We start from the raw sequence: 23,026 nt of genomic DNA, 5'->3' as shown, positions 1-23,026 counted from the left end.
CCTTGGGGATCCTTGCCCACCTAATAGTAAAATGTGGTACCTCTATGCCTTTACTTAAGTCATTCTTTTTTTTAATTTCCTTTTGATACAACTACCAAGGAATTAAAACTCCACATTAATTTTGTAGGATTTACAGCTTCCATTTTAGCAAGAGAAATCTGCATTTAAGATGCATTCTTCTAGAGCACGTGAATCCAATGAGTCATGTTTTCAACTTTATCTCACCTCTCTAAAAATGTTAATGAAACCACTCCTAGTTATAAAGAAAAAACTTCAATAGTTCCTATTTTTACAGTAAAACCTAAGTTCCTCTTTTTTTATCATTCTGTAGCTTTCTCATATAAAACCAGAGAAGAACTCTGGAAACTTTGAAAGTTATGACTTTTTTCCCCACTCATCACATTTTCAATCTAAACGGCTAAGCATTTTTTAGAGAAAAACTTAAATTACTTTCATTTCTCCTAAAACATGATGCATAATTGAGCATATTTTTCAAATGCTTTTTGCGTTAAATGCCAAATATGGTCTTTGCAGGGTAAAATAGAAGTTTCAAGAAGAAAAGGTTTCAATTCCCTTGATGATAATCCATTCAGCTGACTGTGTCCTTTTTGTTATCTTGAACCTAGCCCCTTCAAGTTTCAGTAAGGGCTCACTAATACCAAGGTTTAATATAAATAATACTAATTAATTGCTCACTATATATTACATTTAGTATCTAGTGTTTAGTACAGTGCTTTGCACACAGTAAGTGCTCAGTGAATATCATCAATTGATAAGTACTGAGGTAGATATAATATCACATGAATCTCACTGTCTAAGAGGTAAGAGGAGCAGGTATCTCATTTCCATTTTACAGATGAGGAAGCTAAGGCACATTTAAGTGAGAGATTTGGTGACTTCCTCAAAGTCACCCAGCAGGCCAGTGGCAGAGGTAGGACTAGAACTCAGGTCTCTTGATTCCAGTTCTATGCTCTTTCCCCTAGAACCTGCTGCCTCTGTGAGACTTGAACAATTCCACGTTCCTCCTGTCCACCCTCTTTGGAATTTAAGGCCTTGCCTTGCACACCTAGGAGAAAAAGATTTGACCCCTTCTGTTTTATACAGAGCTAATACTTAAAGTACAATATCAATATTAGATATTCTAGCCAGGCACTACAAAGAAAAATAAATATTTTCACATCACTTCCAAACCTGCCTGCACTGGGAGGCAAATAAAGAATGAGCCAAGAGTTCCTACTTTCCCCACATTTTTCACCAAGGTACTCTTACCAAAAGATAACTTTCGAATCAAATTGCCACTAAGTTATTGTCCCTAATGATTTCCACTCACGTGTTATCCTGCCACTAGTAAGGTTGACAGTTAAAACCCTCTTTTTCCCCTTATGCATTTCATTTCCCCTTTAGACCACTTTAGTCATATGACACTGTCATTGTGAAAATTTTTCTTCATAAGTGCCGGTCTGGTGATCTTTAGCTGGTTTCTGGAAAGGGCAGGGCTCTGGGGACCTACTGTGAACCCTGAAAAGGATACTGGGAACAACAGCAGCACACGATACAGCAGAGATGACCATCCTTATACGGCTCATAGTAACACTATTCCATCGTGGGCATGACTTGTAAGAGATGATGGACTGAAGTAGGGTGTAAATGACCCCACAGACAAAAGCTAAAAGTGCACCTCCATCATGGACCACCGGCACAGCTAATTCCTGAAAAGAGAATCATTTTACACGTTATTGCGATTGAGGACATGGTCCTGCCTTGGATGAATGATGGTTTTTTAACAGTAGCATTCCTACTTGGACTAGGTCTGATGGACACTAATTAGCACCTTAACAAGCCCTCCCTTCCTATCCAGAATCTCCCTCAGCACCAAGTATGTTAGATCCAAAGGATGACAGAGTACAAATTCTGTAGGGCTGATGCATTCATCAGTGGTTGGTGCAGAAATGTAGGTGGGGCGGGGGGGGAGAGGGGGTGCCTTGCCTGCTGATGACTAAGGCTGGCCATTTCTTTCCTCTAGACTGTAAACTCATTATGGGCAGGGAACATGTCCACTAATTCTGTAGTCATGTACTCCCCCAAGCACATAGTGCACATAGTAAGAACTCAATAGATACTACTGATTGATAGAGAAGCAGCATGGCTTAGTGGAAAGAGCAGGGGCTTGGAAGTCAGAGGTCATGGGTTCGATTCCCAGCTCTGCCACTTGTCAGCTGGTGACTGTGGGCAAGTCACTTAACTTCTCTGTGCCTTAGTTACCTCATCTGTAAAATGAGGATTAAGACTGTGAGCCTCATGTGGGACAACCTGATTACCCTGTATCTCTTTCAGCGCTTAGAACAGTGCTCTGCACATAGTAAGCGCTTAACAAATACCACATTATTATTATTATTGATGGACTCACACAAAGAGTGAGTGCTTCCTCACACTGGGGAGTCCCAAACCATGGAGAAGGCGGGGAGATTCCAAAGGGAACAAGACATGGAAACGGGAGCTGTAAAGCTCCAAACAGCTGTTTGCAGTTGTGGCGGCAGAACAACTTATATCATCAATGGTATTTACTGAGCGCTTACTGTGTGCAGAGCATTGTACTAAGTGCTTGGGAGAGTACGATACAACAGAGTTGGTAGACAGTTCTAGAGGGACTGTATATAAGCCTCTCTCCCTCAGTTTCTCTCTTGTCCCTCTCTCTCCGTCTTTCTCTCTTTCTTCCTCTCTCACCCCCACCGCAGGGAAATAGAAAGATTGTTCAGTGGAAGGTTGATGCCGGTATGATGTTGGGAAGAAAGAAGAAATAGATCACTGGTTGAACAAGTTGAAGAACAACTTTCAGGGTGAAATGAAAACTGAATTTTTCAGTTCCTTCTTTCAACAAAAGTCTTATTATCTGCCCTCCTATAATGACACCTGTCTTTCCAGGTGTCCGATTCTCACCCACTTCCTCCAGCCCACATTCTCCCACCCTAATAGGGCTAATCTCCTTAAAAATTCATCCGACTGCAGCTTGGACTTAGAAGGATTTGCCTAGCTCTGAGGGGCAGGGAACAAAAAGTTTGGAATTCATGGTTTTTATTTTCAGACCTGGTTAGCTGCTCTCGTCCTGACTCCAACCATCTCCCTTGTTCTTCTACTACTGCTGGCCATCTTTTTCACGGTAACTCTAGTACTAACTTTCTACCTGGTGATAGTGCAGCATTCATTCATTTATTCATTCAGTTGTATTTATTAAATGCTTACTGTGTGCAGAACACTGTACTAAGCTCTTGGAAAAGAACTTGACAACAATAAATAATGACAATCCCTGCCTATAATGAGCTCACAGTCTAGAGGTGGGAACACAGACATCAATACAAATAAATAAAATTACAGATATATACATAAGTGCTCTGGGGCTGGGGTGGAGATGGGGGAGCAAAGGGAGCAAGTTAGGGTGACACAGAAGGGAGTGGGGGATGAGGAAAAGTGGAGCTTAGTCTGGGAAGACCTCTTGGAGATGTGACATCAATAAGGCTTTGAGGTGGGGGAGAGTAACTGTCTGTTGGATTTGAGGAGGGAGGGCATTCCAGGCCAGAGGCAGGACGTGAGCCAGAGGTTGGCGGAAGGACAGACAAGACAGGCGAGACAGCACCAGCTTTGCTGCTTCATTTATCACAAGAATCAAGCGATCTTTAAATGTCATTTACCTCAATCAAGGAGAGGTTTGTTTCTTTGAAGAAACTGGCCAATTGTTTTCTAAGTAATCACACTTCAAATTTCTATTCTTGTGTGGCTGAGAAGAAGGTGGCGTGGGTGAGAGGAAGGTGGAGTCGGTGAGCAACGTTTTTGGCTGTTACTGTTTTGCCTCTTTTCCTTGCTGCCTGCCAGAAGGGAAAGGTATTTCCCTTGAAATGATGGATGCACTTCTAGGGCAGAGAGCGTAATAGAAGTCATGGGAGGGCGAGGACAGATTTTGGCCTATTTCAGTACTATGACCAGGGAACATGTGTGTGTAATTAAAAAAAAAAGAAGCAAGCACTGGGACAATTACCTGATATGTCATTAATCATCCATTTAAAAAAAAAATTCTTCCTTATTTTGCAGTGCCACACACAAACTCAACACCTACTTTGTATTTTTCTCATTTCTATCCTAGTTCAGGAATTTTCTCTCCCCCCACTTGTAGGCAGTTGCCACACAGCAACTCAGTACCTATCTTGTGTTCTGAGTCTAGTATAGGAAATTCCCTTTCTCCTGGCTAGCAGAAAGTTGATTTTCAGAACAGAAACAGAGGATGTGTCTTCTTGGGTTTAAGCTTAACAGCAGGATGAAAAAAGAGATCTTCCTGGGATCTTAATAAGTGAGAAGTGTGGTTTAGTGGAAAGAGGATGGGTCTAGGAGTCAGAGCACCTGGCTAATGCGGCCTCTACCACTTGTCTCCTGTGTGATCTTTGGAAAATCACTTAACATCTTTGTGCCTCAGTTACCTTATCTGTAAAATGGGGATTAAGATTGTGAGGCCTATGTGGGACAGGGACTGTGTCCTAGCTGATTAACTTGTACCTACCGCAGCACTTAGTACAAATGCCTGGCAAATAGTAAGTGCTTAACAAATACCATTTTTAAAAAAGGTTCCTCCTTTTGAGGTCAATGAATGTTAGGGGGACTTGCTCCTATTGTTTGTGTCCCAATTCAGTATGGAAAGGGTTGAGAAATAATATGTCAAAGTTGTCCAAACAATGCAGTTTTGATGTGTGACAGCATCCTTGAGAGAGCCTCTGAATTGGCCTTGTAATCAGCAGAAATGACAGTTTCTGTTACTCTGTGTTCCCCCTCACTCCTACTGGACTCTCTGAACTCCTGGGGCCCCTCAAAGCAGCAGAAGAGTGATAGGACAGGCTGGACAACAGAAAAGCCCAAAATGCATCTGTCAGGCAGATATACTACTCTCCCAAACCTGGAAAGAGATACGTTGTATATGGCTCCCCAAACATCCTTGCTATATTAGTTTAGCACTTCATACTAGGATTGAACCTTGCAGATTTGGGCCAAACATACTTTAAACTTTCTTTCTTTGTATTTCCTACTTTAAAATTGTTTTCAAAAATTAATTTGCTCCATACAAATACAGCCAAATAGCAATAATGGAGTGATACGTTCTTTAACATCCCAGTTAGACCACTGGCAGCTTCCAAACAAAAGGCCCTCATTTGACACTGTGGTCATTTCATACTGAGTTTGCAATCATCCAGAAATAAAAAAGTTTTTTTGTTTTTTTTTTTTCAAAGGAGATGTACACTCAGGTTAGTTAAGCATGAAGGCTGGATCTGTTAAACAGGACAGTTGGTGAAACTAGCCTTCTTTTTCTGCACCGTTTCAAGGAACTTCCTAGCTTTGTCCAGATGATGACTAAAGGAAAAAAACAGCATGACTACAACAAACTGACTGTTGGCAAGACTGAACCGCAAAGAAACTGTCTTTTCAGTAGAGCAAACTCATTTGAGAAAAAGAAACTTGTTAGACACCATAGAATTCACAGAAGATGAGCCACATAACCTAAACGTCTCTCAGGAAGGACATTTTCTGGGTGCCTAGAGAATGAAGTTTGCTATTACTGTGGCTTTCTCCAAACCCTGAACTGTGGAATAACAAACAAGGAAGTTATCAAAAAATAAATGTATGGGTACCATGACAACGGTCTAAGGCAAATACTTTGTTCAGACGGGAAGTGTCTGAAGAGTATTTCAAGCTCTTGTTAAGGTTTATCCACATACAAGCCACGAAAAGAACCACAAGTTCAAATATCACACCCCTAAGATGCTACCGGAAGTAAAGTATGGTCACTGCGGCTCAAAATCTGACACCTGCCTATGTACTTTAATAGAATCCAACAGTGTGGAGCAAGTTTTGATCTAAATGATCATCATGTCAGCTAATTCTCATTGTTAGACTAATTTTGAGTAGACATTAAAAAGTGAATTTTTGTGGGGGGGGCGTTATCAAGGGTTTTCTTCAATCAACATCACCTGACCTTGAGAGAGAAGTGAAGTGGGGAAGAGGGAGACAGGGAGGGAGGGTCTCGGGCTGCTCCCCCTGCTGCTATTTTGGGCCCTACGAGTCTGGGTGTGTCAGTGACTGGGCAAGGGGGTACACACACAGCTGGAGGAGGGAGGTGGGAGTGAGAATCGGAGCAGTGGGGCCCGGTATTGAGGGTGGTGGCTGGCTCAGTAAAGCAAGCAGGGAAGAAAGTGGACAAGGGGGCTAGCTCTGAACCAGAAGGACAAAGGGGTTGGGCTGTCCCAAAGTAGGTCTCATTTCTCCCCTCCAGCCTTCCCCTCTCTGCTTCCCCCTTCCTCCCCTTGTCTGCGTGATTTGTGGGGGTGGAGGAGATTGAACAGTGCAGGTGGGAGGGCAGGTGGTCCGGGGTAGAGAGAGGGTGCAGTTCAGGGACATTCCATCCAGTGCCAGTCAGGGACGGTGAACTCCAAGGGGGCTGGTAGAGAGGGGACGGACAAGATGACCACCCCCCTGCCACTGCCCAACTCCAAGTTCTGAGGAAGAAAGGAGTGGTAAGGGCAGAGAGGGGTGGGGTGGTTGGGAGAGAGAGAGTCACAGTCTGTATTTAGTTTAGTAATCGCAAGGAGGAACAGCATTGTCTCTTCTCCCTAAATGATGCTTAAATGTCCTTGTGCTGCTATAAAACCTACCTACTTCTTTCAATTATGAGCGTGTTTCACAACTTTGGTTTGCCTGCACAACTCAGAATCACCAGGGAGATAGGGACAGGAAAATCAACAAGCACTCAGCTAGATAAAAGTCCTGATTGCCCTGTGTGAGTTAGAGAATAACATTTTATCACACAGTCTTCTCAATTTGAAGGGGAGGCTGAATATTATACATGCCTGAGCTGTCGAGGGCCTTTCTGATATTTTATTTTACCAGCCTACAATGATTTCTCTGATTTTCTCAGCCAAATTTTGTTATTGGAGCATGGGATTGTGAGTCAAGAGACCCAGGTTCCAATAGTTCTGCCACTGATCTGCTCCGTAACTTCAGGCATGTCATTTAAGTTGTTTGTGCTTCGGTTTCCTCATCTGTAAAATGGGATTAAATATCTGTTCACCCTCTCTCTTTGCCTGTGAGCCCCATGAGGGACAGGGACTGTGTTCAACCTGCTTATCCTGTTCAGTGTTTGGCACTCAGGAAGCAGCAGCATGGCCTAGTGGATAGAGCAAAGGCTTGGGAGTCAGAAGGTTATGGATTCTAATCTTCCACTTATCTGCTGTGTGACCTTGGGCAAGCCACTTAACTTCTCTGTGCCTCAGTTCCCTTATTTGTAAAATGGGGATTAGATTTAGACTGTAAGCCCTATGTGAGACAGGGATTGTGTTCAACCCAATTATCTTGTATCTAACCCAGTGCTTAAAACAGTGCCTGGCACATAGTAAGCACGTAACAAATACCATCATTATTATTAGTATTAAGCACTTCTCAATTATTATTATTATTATTATTATCATCACTATTATCATTACTGTGAAATGGGTATAAAGATCCCTTCTCTTAGACTGTGAGCCCAGTGTGGGACAAAGTCTGTGTCTGATCTGATTACCTTGTATCTACCCTATTGCTCAATACGGGTGTGTGACCCAAAATAAACAGCTTAATCAATATCATAATCAACATTTTCTCCCTGGTGCAGTCTCTGTAGTCTTATTAATACTTCAGGACATCAAATTCTGACTGATATGAGCCCCACTGTGGAAAAATGCAGCTTTGGAGTTTAAGAGATCTGAGTTTCTAATCCCAGCTGTGCAAGTACGAGAATAGTCTCTGGGACTACACCATTGGCAATGAAAATTTAAGATGGAAGAACCGCCTTGGGGGTTTTGTGCCACAGACAGGTCTAGCAGGAATTGTAAAAAATAATGGCTATTGTGGTTGGAAAGGCCATAGCAGAGTTAGAAATGGCCACTCAAACCAGGATTGGATTAAATTTTTTTTCAACCCCAGGCTAATGATTGCCACCCCATCCGAGTACCCTGGACCAGCAGACAAGAGGAGCAGGGAGGGAGGGGAAGGGAGGGTTGGACAACTGGTGGAGGATTACTGGGGAGAGAGTTTGCGTCTCCCTGAGCGTCAGAGTCGAGGAGTGGCAGTAATCTGGGGGAGTGGACAGTGTGGAAAACTGAGGACCTGGTGCACCAACCACTCCAAGAAAGTGAAATTTTCCACAATCTGCTTCCCTAGTCAGAGAGCCAAATGGAAAGCCACTACTTCCCAAACCCAGGACCAATGGTCTTATTATGGTCCCAAGTCCCTTTGGGTATCATCGTCAATGGTATTCATTAAATGCTTACTATGGGCAAAGCACTGTACTAACTGCTTGGGATAATACAACAGATTTGGATGATGATCTTACAGTCTAGAGGACTGTAAGTCTTGTGGGCACCTGGGTGCCTACAAGAAACTATGCAGGTAATGAATTTGGTAGGTGAAGACTGACTGTTAGCAACCAAACTCTGTAGGTAGCCCTATTAGTCCTGCTCTGTTTCGCTCACTCACGTGGCATAGTTCAGGATTTCTCAGCCCTCTGCTTTATAATTACTTCACAAGAGTCTTGGAAACTGCTGGAAAACATACACTCTCTGGTTTTGGCTTTGGCAAGCTGTTGCCGAAAGAGCCTCTGCAGACAGTATGACATCCCGGTGATGATTAAAACAACATCTTGCTGTTCATTTTCCCAGAGAAAGCAATCTGGTAGATTTTTATGCCGGGTTTGCTGACGCACTTACTAAGAACCACAGAAGTGACTACAGAACACTACAAAGCCTGGGTGCCCTTTTGCACCTCTCTCTGGAGCTTGTACTTTGGCTTTGATTATGTTTCTAAAGTTAAGAAACCTGAGAGACATTTAGGATAAATGTCAGAATGGGGATGTGTTACACATGATTTTCTTTAACTGAGTTCCCACCCCACTCTAAATTCCACTTCCTCCTTCTAGATCATGGGGATGGAACTTTAACCCTACAACAACAGGAATTCACTTGTGTCTTATGTCCAGTTTAGCAATCTTTGCACTGAAACAAGAACAAATATTCCTAAGGAGTAAGAAAAGAAAACTTCCAGCCTTGATGCAACCCTACTCTGAGAAGGAAATTGAGAGAGTCTTCTGCCTAAGACCTTTCATTTTTAAACTTTTCCTTCAACTCTTTTTACATTCCTCTTGAACATTTAATAGCTAAATAACAGTGGGGGGAAGGCTGATGCATTTCAGAACTTAAATACATGTTCACGGAATTGAATAATTTAATTTTCTCAGTGTTAGCTATCTTTTCATATACATTCATTAAAACATCTTATATTGAATCTATCACATTCAAAAATTCTTATAAGGATAATTAAGGTGATCAATTGCATGTTAAGGTACCACCTACGTTCACATCTATTGTATTTTTATTAATGGTGAATTAAAAGAAACTAATTTTCTGACATTTTCAAAAAAGTAAATGCAGCATTCATTTCTTTTTAAGTGTCTATTAATCTAAAAGCTCCAAAGAAAAACCAAAGTGAAAGAGCACCATAACAAGGTGGCCATTTCTTGAACTGCCACATAAATTCAGTGTTTATTTCTGGAGAAACAATCTTACTGAAAAGCATATTTTTAGTATAGCCAAATATTTTTTAACAAACCTAAAGTATACGAAAAATCATATTTTCACTCTAATGAACTCTACTTCTGATCATTTTGCAATTTTGGGGCCAGCAGTTGTTAACGAACTTACTGAAGGATCTTTTTTTTTCTGAGTTTAGCAAAAATGTATTTTTCCATTATCCTAGTGATATTTATCGAGCACTTACTGTGCAGGCCACTGTACTACATGCTTGGGAAAGTACAATATACTACAGTTGGTCGACACTATTTAAAGCATTTTGACTAGCTTGTAAAATACTGAAATATCACTTGGAAACACAAGCAAACCCTGGAAGTTAGTGACATTTTTAAGAAATTTACAAGCTACTGACAAGTTGATATTAATTCACTTACCATCCTGATTAAGATATTCATTGTTGGAAACAGTAACACAAGTTAGAATTTTTCATACACTCTTACTGTGAAGGGCTACTGTTGAAATCTAATGAGACAACAAAACCACAGAATGTCTAATTGGTTGAAAAACAAATGGAAAACCAAATCCTCCTAATCCTCTCAAGCACCACAAACAGTATTGCTCCCCACCCTGAAACAAACTTTTGCAGTGAAAAGGCAAAGGTTTGTCACAACCAAAGTTTTTGGCAGACAAATAGCACATCACTAAATTTTTGAATCGATGGTCATTTATCTTTCAAAAGAGGAAATATAAAGGAAATTTCAGATTAGTTCTCAGAAATCTCCCATAATACGTCTTCAATCATTGAGATACGCACTATAAATTTGGACGTGTAAAACTAAAAATAAAAGAATCTGAAAGAGGAATGAGACATACCTGAAAATTTGCTACAATGCACATTCCAATACAGCCCACCAATCCAAGACCAAATGACACAATGTTAAACACAGGGCTAATGAAGTGTGAAGTCTCACTTTGTTTCTTCACTATTTTAAATCTTGTGTACATTGTGGCTGCACCTGAAAATAAAGCACCAAAACATTTATGGAATTTATCATCCTTACTAAGAGCATTTATTGAGTACCTTTCATATGCAGGGCGCAGGTGTAGGTCCCTGGAAACATCACTGAATCAATCAATCATGGTGTTTAGTGTGTGCAGAACACGATCCCTGCCCACAAGGAGTCGACAAACATATATTACAGTCAACAGGCATATATTCAAATAAATTACAGAGAGGAGGAAGTAAGTAAAAGATATGGTTCTTGATCTTCAGTAGTAAACAATCTAATGGGACAGAAAAACGGATGCAAACTGACAGAATATAATAGGGTAAAGAATAAGAGCATAATACCAAATGATAAAAACCAAAGAAAGAAAAATATATACACGAGTGTAAATGTGATTTCAACTGGGCAGGAGCTGAATTTTTAGAGTGTCTTTGAAGGTGGAGAAGAGTGTGTTTGATTAATTTGAAGGAAGAAGAGTTCCACGGGAGGGAAAGGATCAGAACAATAGTTTACGGAGGGGAAAGTTGAAAGACAAGTACAGTGGTGGTGGTAGTAAGAGAAGTATTATGAATAATAAGAGTAAGTAGGAGTATTTATTGAGTACCCAGTAGGGGTGACACATTATACACTGAATGCCGGGGATGGTGGGAGGTGTACATGGTGTGTTTTCTGCCCATAACAAACATTCTAATAAGAGAACTATAACGGGATCATTGCTTCTGGAAAGGTTCAGAGATGATAGTGGTATACATGTTTCCCATCCATCTTTCAATTCGTGCAGCCAGCCAATCAAAAATAGTTGTTGGCTTAATGAGAGCAGACACTGAGTGCATGTCAGTTGAGTGGGATTCCGTTGTGCTTCACAGATCCAGTGACTGTGTCCTGTGAGTGGTTCAAGGACAGAATATATTTTATAATTAAAACTAAACTGACGAGCTCTGCTCTTTATCTTCCAGTGAATGGATGGACTTGTATGGATTTCTGTCCACACAGTACTCTTTTAATTTTATCACAACGCTTCAGTACCTCCACTGCCATTTTAGAATGATGCGAAAAATTTGAAAATGCTGAGGGGTTGGACCGAAAGAGGTCTTTGAGAATTAGGACGGCATAGCGGAAGGAGCGCAGGCCCAGGAGTCACAGGACCTGGGTTTTAATCCCAGTTCTAAAACTTGTTTGCTATGTGACTTAATGACTTAACTTCTTGGTGCTTCAGTTTCCTCATCTGTAAAATGGGAATTAGGACTGTGAACCCCACGTGGGACAGGGACTGTGTCCAACCTAATTATCATCTATCTGCCCTAGCACTCAGTACTGTGCCCGGCACAAAGTAAGTGCTTAACAATGAGTTGAGAAAGGGTGGTTTTCCATTTTTAGCCTCTTTAAATGTGTCTTCATATATTGCTCTTGCTTTGGTCATGAACCTTTTTAGGATGTTTTGGCCAATATGTGCACTCTACCAACTTCTTCCCTGCCTTCCTCTTTTGAAGGCAAGGTAAGGGCTTTTTCATTGTAACCAATGAATTTTCATTTTATTTTCATGTCTCATTCTATTTTCACTGGGTTTTCTCCAGAGTCTAATTCAGTCCTTCCTGCACTTACTGAATGATTTATGAAGAGGGTCTGTCATTTTTCAATTATTATTATTCTAAACTGAACTCACTTTGCTTACCAAGAAATGCTGAAATGTTAATCATGAATCCAAAGATGCCACTCTCTGGAGGTGTCGTTCCTGTGTCACTGTGAAAAAAAGAAAACAAACACCACTGAAGATTAATTTAAAATCCTTGTAGTGGAAAGAGATAAACTACAACTTTAAATGGCTTTTTCTTTTAATTATGTGGATAATGGTAGTGATAGGATTTCGCCATTCATAGTTAAAAGGAAAAAAGAAAAACTTTGAGCCTCAGAAGAGAACCACTCCAAGAGGCCATAACCAAGCTGCTTAACCTGAAGCATGGTTCCTAGAGTCTTGAAAACCTCTTCTAGTTAATGTCCTGATGGAAGTATCACATATTCTGGCAGCTATCATAAGTAAGGTTACAAGAAAATGACCTTTTTTTTTAAAACCAGAAATGGGGTAAGTATCTCCAGATCTAACTCTGGAGATTACCCCCTACTGCCATAATTATACATCCACGTTCCTTCCTCCACATTTATTAATATTCTTGCAGATATATGTAGACATTTCTACTATCCACGCTCTTATGTGTTTTTTTAATGTTCATGTTTTGTGTTATCTTCCCCTTGGCTGTAAATTCTTTGATGACAGGGAATTTGTGTGTCACCCATCAGCGGTAAATAAATCGGATGAGGGCGTAACAGTGTCTGTGGCTGAAGAAGGCACACAAAGATATCCTTTTCCATGGCCACAGGCTGCCACCTTTTAACAACCAACCAGGGGCTGAGGCAAGAGAGATTGTGAAGGGGTGGGGGCAACTCATCCCCACAACTGAAACAAACCACCAGCAAATGTTCCCCTGGTGGGGGAATACCCCTTTCTCTATCTTAAGCAAATATTCAACCAATGCTCAAGATGCTGGCCATCTGGTTCCTAAAACAGCAGCCTCAGCAATACTGCTGCTCAGCTCAGTTGAGGAATGCACTGCTCAAGAAGGGAAGTTCTCTGGAAGGAGTGATGGGATGTCACTGCCCCTCATGGGTTGGATTGAAAGGGATGAAGTGGGGCAAACATTCAGCTGTAAAATGGGGACCGGCCAGGAACTGGAAATATGGCAAGTCCTAGGACTGGTGCCCTCCCATCTCAGATTACAATTTCCAATGGAAACAGCATCTGGAAATTTCTCTGCTATACTGCTAAACAGGCAGCCATCAAGAAATTAGATGTGTCTAGTTGAAGCCACCGAGATTGGTTCGGTGAAAATGAGTCAGCATTAAAAAGTCTACTTACAGCAGAACAATTAACGAATTAAACAAGCACCTCAGAGCAGAGAAGCTTTCAGAAACCAATACCGTGACACGCAAATCAGATTAGTTAGGGAGAAGGAATGACAGATGATGGCTCGCCAGAGCTGAGAAGTTCCAAAGCCACAGAGAATGCTCCCAAGTGAAGATTTCTACCTTATTAAAGGTCGATGGTCCCTTACACACGACCACAGATCCCAAGCACTTGGTTCAGTGTTCTGCATATGGTAAAACAGTCAATAAATATAATTGATTGATTGACCTCTGAAGAGAATAGAAGGCTCTAGTCTCATCACAGTCCAGAAGGGAATTTTGAGAGAGCAACAACAATTCAATAGCCTCCTGAACATATCATCTATTCTTGAAAATGAGGCCCTTCTGACCCCAGGCAACCTTCTGACATGAAAAGACATGACACTTGTCCCAACTACTGTGGTAATCACCACATCAGTCAGAGCCATGAAAACTGGCAAAGCACCTGCACCCAAAAGGGTACCCACTGACATCTACAAGCATGAAGGAAACCCACAGCTTTAATCATTTACACAAGCTTTTCCATGGAAAGTCACAGAATCTCCAAGATCATCTTTCACCCTATCCATTTTCAAAGTAAAAAAAATCAGATTGGGTCAACTCTCATTGTAGCACACTCCTCGCAAGACCCTAGCTAGCATCCTTCTGGACTAGTTATTGAAGAGCTTTGCTGACTGAACACTTTCAGAGAATAACACAGCAAAGCAGCCTTGACCGTCACAGTGTACCAGATAGAGAAATGCAAGAAGCAGCACCAAGTCTTTTATATGATTCTCAAGGACCTTTGAAAAATATTTCACACTACATGCTATAAAAGTGGTTATTGTCCTCTAGAGATGTATAGACAAAAAGATATGTAGATGATATAAACTATTTTGCAGTTAGAGCTGAAGAAAACCAAAGAAAGGAAACCTACACACAAGCAAAGATCTTCAGTAGTAATGGGAGTCAGAGGACCTGGGTTCTAATCCCAGCTCCACCACTTGTCTGCTGTGTGACTCTGAGCATGTCATTTTACTTCTCTGTGCCTCAGTTTCCTTATCTGTAAAATGGGGATTAAGACTGTGTGTCCAGCCTGATTAGCTTATATCTACACGAGCGCTTAGTACAGTGTTGGGCACATAGTAAGCGCTCAACAAATACCTTAAAAAAAACAGTAACATGAAATCACATGCCATTACAGAACTCAGTCACTTAGGACACACACAGTCCACTGTAATACTGGATAAAGTGGAAGATCGAATCCAGAAGGCCAACATACCCTCTGGGAGACTGAAGGGCATCAGACCTCAAATCAAACTGAAGGTGTATCAGTCAAGTGATTCTTTTCCACTTTCTTCTGAAAGTCAGGGGAAAGCCCAAATTATAGAAACAGAACAAAACAAAGATAAAACAACAACAAAATGGAACTGTCTTTCACCCAACCAGAGACCAGAGTTGGAAAATGCAGAAGCAACAGACTAGGACATATGCAGGCCAGGCCAGAGTGGTTATTTCAGGGGGGGAGTGGGGGGGGTGCTTCAAGATAGATCGGTATCACCAATCACTTCTATCTCTGGGCAGATCTGGTAGGCCCGTTCCCCATGATTATCCGACTATAAAACCACCCCCAACAGCCACAGCTATGATGAGGAAGGACCTCTTCTACGCTCTAATGAAGGAAAATATCTCTAAAACTGGGTGTAGCCAACACGGGTTTCCATTAGCCATTCTTCCACAAGCCCCACAGCCATCGCCTGGGCAGTGATATAGATGCCACCACACCTAGCCAGTCCATGCCACCGGCTACAGGTTACGCTACACCTTTCGGATGGTGATCTTTCTCGTCATCACGTAGGGCTCTGATGTGAAGGTGAAACTTGTAGAGAATAGTAATAATTGGTATTTGCTAAGTGCTCACTATGTGCCGAGGACTACATTAAGCACTAGGGTAGATAACGATACAATCAAATCAGACACAATCCCCTTCTCACACGGCATTACGAGAATGAGTTGGGTTAAAAAAGTAAAAACCTAAGTTTTAAAATCCAAGAGCTGTAGCTAGTATTTCCCATCCTTCAGTCTTCCCCAAAAAACTCACTTGAACTACAGAAGAGGTCCGGTACCCACGGGAGCTGCCGGAAGGGGGACTCTGCCTAGAAAACTAGTTTAGTTTGATATTTCCCGTACTTACACTTTAAGAAGCTTAGCTAAGCCTTAAAAGTTCAGAATTTCACAACAGAAATCTTGCAACATCCTTTCTTTCAGTTTTTAAATGAATTAATTTATGAGGTTAGGTCTGTACAGTATCATCTGATCTCTTAACGGGAATGAAATTCGCCCCAGCCTGCTCAAGCACATGCTTTCAATAGACAATTTGGGTAAAACATGTTGGAAGAATTAGGAAACATTCTTCCCGCAACATGAGTCTATTAGGGTATAACACGATCCACAAGTTGAGGCAAGTAGATTAGGTGTAGGTAGAAAGCTGCGTGGCCTAGTGGATAGAACATGGGCCCCCCGAGTTAAAAGGTCATGTATTCTAATTCCAACTCCTCCACGTGTCTGCTGTGTGACCTTGGGCAAGTCACTTCACTCTTCTTACCTCATCTGTAAAACGGGGATTGAGACCGTGATCCCCACAAAGGACAAAGACTGTGTCCAACCCGATTTTCTTGTATCCAACACAGCGGTTAGTACAGTGCCTGACACATGGTAAAGCACTTAACAAACACCACAATTATTATTATTACATGGTTGTTTGCATGTCTGGGGTGTCAGTCAAGACACTTCCCATCCTCTACCTTAGCCTACTGCACTGTGCCACACAGAACTCTCTGTTTCTTTGTGTTTTTGCAACTTCACAAGATTTAACATAGCCTAGTGGATAGAGCACGACCCTGGGAGTCAGAAAGACCTGGGTTCTAAACCTGGCTCCCCCACATCTGCTGTGTGATCTTGGGCAAGTCACTTAACTTCTCTGTGCTTCAGTTATCCCCTCTGTAAAATGAGGATTAAAACTGTGAACACACCATGTGGGACAGGGGCTGTGTCCAACCTGATTAGCTTGTTTCTAACCCAGCACTTAGTATGGTGTCTGGCACATTGTAAGTGTTTAAGCAAATGCCATTAAAAATTAAGAAAAATAACCATGAGCAGCAAGGACATAAAGCATGACAATCAATCAGTCAATGGTATTTATTGAGCACTTACTGTGTGCAGAGTACTGTACCAAGAGGTAGGAGAGTTAAGAGCGAGGGAGTCAGGTGAGTTTGGAGGTAGCTGCTGCAGGTGAACAGCTCGTTAAGAAAGCTGCTGACGTTCTCCCTCTACACTTTATGTAAGCTCCTTGTGGGCAGGGAACAGGTCTACCAACTCTACTGTATTGTACTCTCCTAAGCACCTAGCGCAGTGCTCAGCACAGAGTAAGCCCTCAAATACCACTGATTGATTGACTGTAGTAAGATGGATAAAGTTGGTGGAGAGCTTTGAAGTCAACAGTAAGGCATTTCTGCTGGATGCAGAGGGAAACTGATTTCTGCTTATGGCTTTTGAGGAGTGGAGAGATGTGTTTTATATAAAAAGATGATCTGGGCAGCAGTGGGGAGTATAGACTGAAGGGGGGGGAAAGGCTGAAAGCTGGAAGACCAGTGAGGATGCTGACACAGTAATCTAACTGCAGGTGACAAGTGCTTGAACCAAGGTGATAGCTATTTGGATGGAGAGGAAAGGAGGATGGGGGAAAGTTGTACTGTACTTTCCCAAATGCTTAGTACAGTGGTCTGCGCACAGTCAACACTCAATAAATATCACTGATGATGATGATGATGATGTGGAAGAAGAGCTGGCAGGGCTGAGTTCATTTAATGTGATACGTGAAAGAGGGTGAGCAGTTGGGACTGACTCCAAAGTCCAGGCTTATGGGATGAGGAGGATAGTGGTGTTATTGACAGGGATAAGAAAGATGAAGAGAAGTGTATTTAAGAGAAAAATGAGAAGCTCCATTTTGGAGATCTTACAGCCTTTACTGCAGAAAATGCACTTGTATTACAGAAGGGGGTCCTACCTATACACATGAGAACTGCAAGAAGGGACTATACCCAGAAAACTACCTTGCTACCCCAAAGAGAGATGCCTGAGAGGCAAAAGAAAATATAAGATTAAATTGCTGGGGAAACCAGGGCTAGAGAGGTAGATTTGGAAGTCATCCATATTGAGTGAAGAACAAGAAGCACATGGTACAGTGGATAGAGCACAGGCCTGGAGTCAGAAGGTCATGGGTTCTAATCCCATCTATGCCACTTGTCTGCTGTGTGACCTTGGGCAAGTCACTTCACTTCTCTGTGCCTCAGCTGCTTCATCTGTAAAATGGGGATTGAGACCACGAGCTCCTCATGGGAAACGGGCTGGGTCCAACCCGATTTGCTTATATCCACCCTAGCGCTTAGTACAGTGCCTGGCACTCAGAAAGCGCTTAACAAGTACCGTTATTATTATTGTTATTATTATTGTTATTAATAAGCAACCCAGAACAGAGTCTTGCAGGTCACTGCACATCCAGAAGATACACATGAAATAAATTATTAGTGATAGCGGCAGCAAATGCCCCAAAGTTCAAGTGATCCTTTAAACTGTAGTTGGGAGAAGTGTGAGAAAGAAAAGGAGGAAAGGGGCAGGGAGCCTAGATCTGTGATCTGCCCAACGAGGGTGCGCAATGAAAACTGGTGTACAGATGGCTGTTAGTTTAGGGTAGATAGTTTAGGAAGAAGAGGTAGGAGGATCAGGCTAAATTCTGCCCATTCCTCTCCATCCAAATTGCTACCCCGTTAATACAATCACTCATCCTATCCCGCCTGGATTATTGCATCAGCCTCCATGCTGACCTCTCGGCCTCCTCTCACTCCCCACTCCAGTCCAGATTTCACTCTGCTGCCTGGGTCATTTTTCTACAAAAAAGTTCAGAACATGTCACACCACTTCTCAAAAAACTCCAGTCAGTGGTTGTCCATCCACCTCTGCATCATACAAAAACTCCTCACCATTGGTTTTAAAGCAGTCCATCACCTTGCCCCCACCTACCTCATCTCTCTACTCTCCTACGACAACCCAGCCCACAAACTTCGCTCCTCTAATGCTAACCTTCTCGTCGTGCCTCTATCTCACCTATCTCGTGGCAGACTTCTCCCCCTCGACCTGCCTCTGTCCTGGAATGCCCTCTCTCCTCTTATCCTAAAGACAATTACTCTCCCCCACTTTGAAGCCTTATTTGAGGTACATCTCCAAGAGGCCTTCCCTGACTAAGCCCTCCTTTCCTCTTCTCCCACTCCCTTCTGCATCGCCCTGACTCGCTCCCTTTATTCATTCCCGCTCCCAGCCCCACAGCACTTATGACATATCTGTAAACCTGCTGTGGGCAGGGAATGTATCTGTTTGTTACACTGTAAACTCCCAACCACTTAATACAGTGCTCTGCACACAGTAAGTGTTCAATAAATACAATTGACTGACAGACAGAGAGATGGACCTTTCTGCTGCTCTCTTGGGGAATAGCAGGGTGGTTGTCGGTCGTCAGAAATTCCTGACACAAGTGCAGAAGTTTCTCAAAGCAAACAGAACTCCTTGCTTGTGTAGAGAAGATGAATGAATGACCACCTAAGGCAAAGAAATTTGTTATTATGGGATGATTGTCTCTTCCCCCACGACTCAAATTAGCCTCTGTCACTGTGACAGGCCAGCTGGCTTGAAGAAGGAGTCACCTCAGCACGACAGAACATCTCTTTACTTCTGGGATTAAGGTTGCTCAGAGACTTTGCTCTAACCCTGCCCCACTCCACTGCTCCCTGTAATCCTAGCTTGAAACTATCATTGCGAATAAACTGAAAAGAGGCCAAGGAAGGAGGGCACTGAAATACAATCATCAAGTCATTGAGTTGAGAGAGAACTCAGGGAGTCATCTAATCCGGGCAGGGCGGCAATCAAGGGTATTTACTGAGCACTCACCATGTGCTCAGTACCCGGGAGAGTACAAAGGGGTAAGTGGGCACTATCCTGACCCTCGAGGCGCTTAAACCATCCCAACTAACTAGCAATTTACCCTTCCCTTCAAGGTGCCTCTCAACGAAGGTGACTCCATAGTCTCCGGTGCCAATGCACGAAGGTGTCACAACTCTAATCGCCGAGAAGATCTTGCCATTTTCAAAAGCGCTGCTACAATTTAAACTCCCTCCCTCCTGCCCTCAGTGGAAAAGGCACAGCTGCTCGGGTGCCTTCACACTTCACATTCCACCCCAGGCTGGACGTTCAAGTCCAAGAGCATGGGCTGGGAGTCGGAGGAGCAGAGTTCTAATCCTGACTCCGCCACTTACCTGTTGGGTCACCTTAGGCAAGTAACCTGAGTTCTCTTGCCTCGCTTTCCTCAACAGTAAAATGGGCACTCAATAACCTTTCTATAATATAGACTATGTGCCCCGGATGGGACAGGTCCAACAGATTCTCTTGTGTCCACCCCGGTGCACTGTGAGCTCCAAATGGGAAGGGGACAGTTGCCAACCGATTGTCTTGTATCTACCCCAGTGCTTCGTAGGGTGCCTGGAACGTAGTAAGCGCTTGACCCGTGCCCCCATCGTTATTATTAGTGGCTAAGTTCTCCCAGTTCCTCTGGCCGTTCGTAGTAGGACCCTTCTGGCTCCACTCGAGTTAGAGGGTCCCGTCTCCAGGGGCCCTCCCCGGGCCCTCCTAGGGCAGCCCTGCGCCCCCGGCCCACCCCTTAAGGGGGCCTGGGGGCTAAAAGGATCTGGAGGGAGGGTGGTATGGTGGGGGGGGTCTCACCTGCCCTTACCTGATGTAGGGAAGGAAGGGGTTGACGTGTCCTTCGAGCACGGCGATGACATAGGAGATGATGAAGGCAGCGGAGGACCAGGTCACCAAGAGGAAGGGGAGGAAGGCCACCCCCTGCAAGTTGGCCAGCATCCTGCCGGGCCGGGCGAGGGGCTCCGAGGCCCGGAGCTGCGGCGGGGCGGCCGGGGGCCGGACGAGGAGGACGAGGAGGAGGAGGAGGAGGAGGACAGGGGGCGGGGGGAGGGAAGAGGAGGAGGGGGAGGAGGGGACGGGGCGGGTAGCCCACAGACAGAAACGTCTCCTTTCACTTTTGCTTCTGCGGATGGGCCCCGGCCGCGCCACCAAGTTTTCCCGCCCAGCCGGCCCGCCCCCCGCAGACACCCCCAAACCCTCCCGGCCCCTCCTCCCACCTTCTCCTCTATGAAGAAATTGGACCGCTGCGTCCAATCCAGTCCGGGAACTTTCCCAAAAGTTGCCACAGAAGGAAATCGTAACGGTAATGAGGGGGTTTGTTAAGCGCTTACTGTGTGCCGGGCGCTGCTCTAGACGCTGGACTAGATACGAGGTAATCGGGTCGTCATTCATTCATTCGATCGTATTTACCGAGCGCTTACTATATGCGGGCCACTCTACTAAGCGCTTGGAACGGACAATTCGGCAACAGATGGAGACGATCCCTGCCTCACAACGGGCCCACAGTCTTCGTATTTATTGAGCGCTTATTGTGTGCAGAGCACTGTACAATAATGGTACTTGTTAAGCGCTTACTACGTGCCAAGCACTGTTCTAAGCGCTGGGGTGGATAGAGGGTAGTCAGACTGTCCCACGTGGGGCTCACAGTCTTCATCCTCATTTTACAGATGAGGTCACTGAGGCCCAGAGAAGTGAAGTGACTTGCCCAAAGTCACACAGCTGACGAGTGGTGAGGTCGGGATTGGAACCCACGACCTCTAACCCCCAAGACCGGCCTCCTTCCACTAAGCCACGCTGCTTCTCATAAGTGAAGTGACTTGCCCAAAGTCACACAGCTGACGAGTGGTGAAACCGGCATTGGAACCCACAACCTCTAACCCCCAAGCCCGGGCTCCTTCCGCTAAGCCACGCTGCTTCTCATAAGTGAAGTGACTTGCCCCAAGTCACACAGCAGACAAGTGGCAGAGCAGGGATTAGAACCCACGACCTTTGACACCCAAGCCCTGGCTCTTTCCACTAAACCACGCTGATGGTATTTGTTAAGCCCTTACTATGTACCGAGCACTGTTCTAAGCACTGGGGTGGATACTTTTCAAGGAGGAAAAGTAATTAAATCATCATAATTTATAAAAGTCTTTATCTTGGCTTTATCTTGCTAGTCTCCTTAGGGATCGCAGAGCTCAAAGGACATGCCTATCCTTTCCTTTCCTCCATCACGTAACAGCAGATCTGATCTCTCTGATCCCCACTGGTTCTCTCTCCCTCATGACAGTAGCCACACTATTGTGTGAAATAATACAAGTCTAAGACACATTTCCTGCACACAGCGATCTTACCCTCTAAACAGGGAAGTCAGACACAAATATCTTTACAAAGAGTGAAATCAAAATAAACAAACTCAATATTCAAATGAAGATTCAGATCTAAATAAGTGTTGAGAATGGAACCAGATGAATACATTGTGCTAGGGGAGGCTGTAGTGTTGAGACAAGTCAGGGTGTTGAGAATTGATCAAGAAAGGCTATTTAGAGGAGGTGGCATTTTGGGAGGCTTTTGGCTGAGGACTAGCAGCTTTGAGGGGAAGGAAGTTCCAGCCTGGGGCTGGGGGTAGCATCAGGAAGGGGTTGGAGGTGAGAAGAGCAAAAAGTGTGAGCTGGAGAGCATCGGGTGAGGAGAATTCACATGTGAAATGGAGAGAACTGGAGGCGACCTTTGAAGTCAGTGATGGAGTTTTTGTTTGATGTAGAAAAAGATGGGCAGTTCAGAGAGTGGTTTGAGAAGTGAGAGATGTGTTTGGAGGTTTTTCCAGGGAGGTCATGAAAACTGGAACCTCACGAGGAGACCTAATCCTCCCATCAATGAAGCCCACTAGGCCATGTGCTTCTGTAAAAAGTCCACTATGCTATGTGTAAAAAGTGCATTTTACAGATGAGGAATCTGTGTCCAACCTGATTAACTTGTATCTTCCCCAGCACTTAGTAGAGTCCTTGGCACATAGTAAGTGCCTAACAAATATAATAAAATTAATAATAATAATAGAGGAAGAGGGAGAGTACAACCACTAGAATGTGAAGGAATAGCTTTTGGCAATTCATCCCTGATGATTTGTCAGGGGGTGGGAAGAGGCCCAGGAGAGGAACTACTCTGGCTTTGGGACTAGTACTAAAGCACAGAAGTCCCCCCAGGAACAATTGTCATATCTGGAACTTTTCAGATGACTTTAAAGGTAATATTCCCTTTGTCAAATCTACATCTGATTCCTAGGTTGGGAAAGAGACAGGGAGGAAGCAATCCTAGACCAATAACTTTGCAAACCAAAGTTTGTTCTTTCGTGGAATCTGAGTATTATAAGGTTAACAAAAGCCAAACTGTTATGTGCCTCTCTATGAGGTTCACCTTCTTATTTTGCCTTGCTTTCAAGTCTCTTACCTGTGACTCTTTGCTCATATCCTTCCTCCT

At 43.6% G+C, this 23,026-nt stretch overlaps 1 protein-coding gene across 2 annotated transcripts in view; it reads right to left on the bottom strand.

Annotated features, from left to right (window-relative positions):
• LOC100075664 (DNA damage-regulated autophagy modulator protein 1) overlaps positions 1 to 20,567 on the bottom strand; it is a 32,632-nt gene extending 12,065 nt beyond the window's left edge. Inside the window, exons 1-4 of one of the 2 annotated variants that reach the window (XM_029078942.2) lie at positions 20,376 to 20,567; positions 12,264 to 12,340; positions 10,467 to 10,609; positions 1,532 to 1,709 (exon numbers count right to left, since the gene is read on the bottom strand). In XM_029078942.2, coding sequence (XP_028934775.1) covers positions 1,532 to 1,709; positions 10,467 to 10,609; positions 12,264 to 12,340; positions 20,376 to 20,506 — 529 coding nt within the window. In that variant the 5' untranslated portion in view covers positions 20,507 to 20,567. The remainder of the gene's footprint in view (positions 1 to 1,531; positions 1,710 to 10,466; positions 10,610 to 12,263; positions 12,341 to 20,375) is intronic. The other variant, XM_007670096.3, reaches the window with a different exon arrangement.
• Between the last annotated feature and the right edge of the window lie 2,459 nt (positions 20,568 to 23,026).

Source organism: Ornithorhynchus anatinus, chromosome 14 (assembly GCF_004115215.2).
Source record: "Ornithorhynchus anatinus isolate Pmale09 chromosome 14, mOrnAna1.pri.v4, whole genome shotgun sequence".
NCBI lineage: Eukaryota > Metazoa > Chordata > Mammalia > Monotremata > Ornithorhynchidae > Ornithorhynchus > Ornithorhynchus anatinus.
This window is presented reverse-complemented; position numbering and strand designations above follow the sequence as displayed.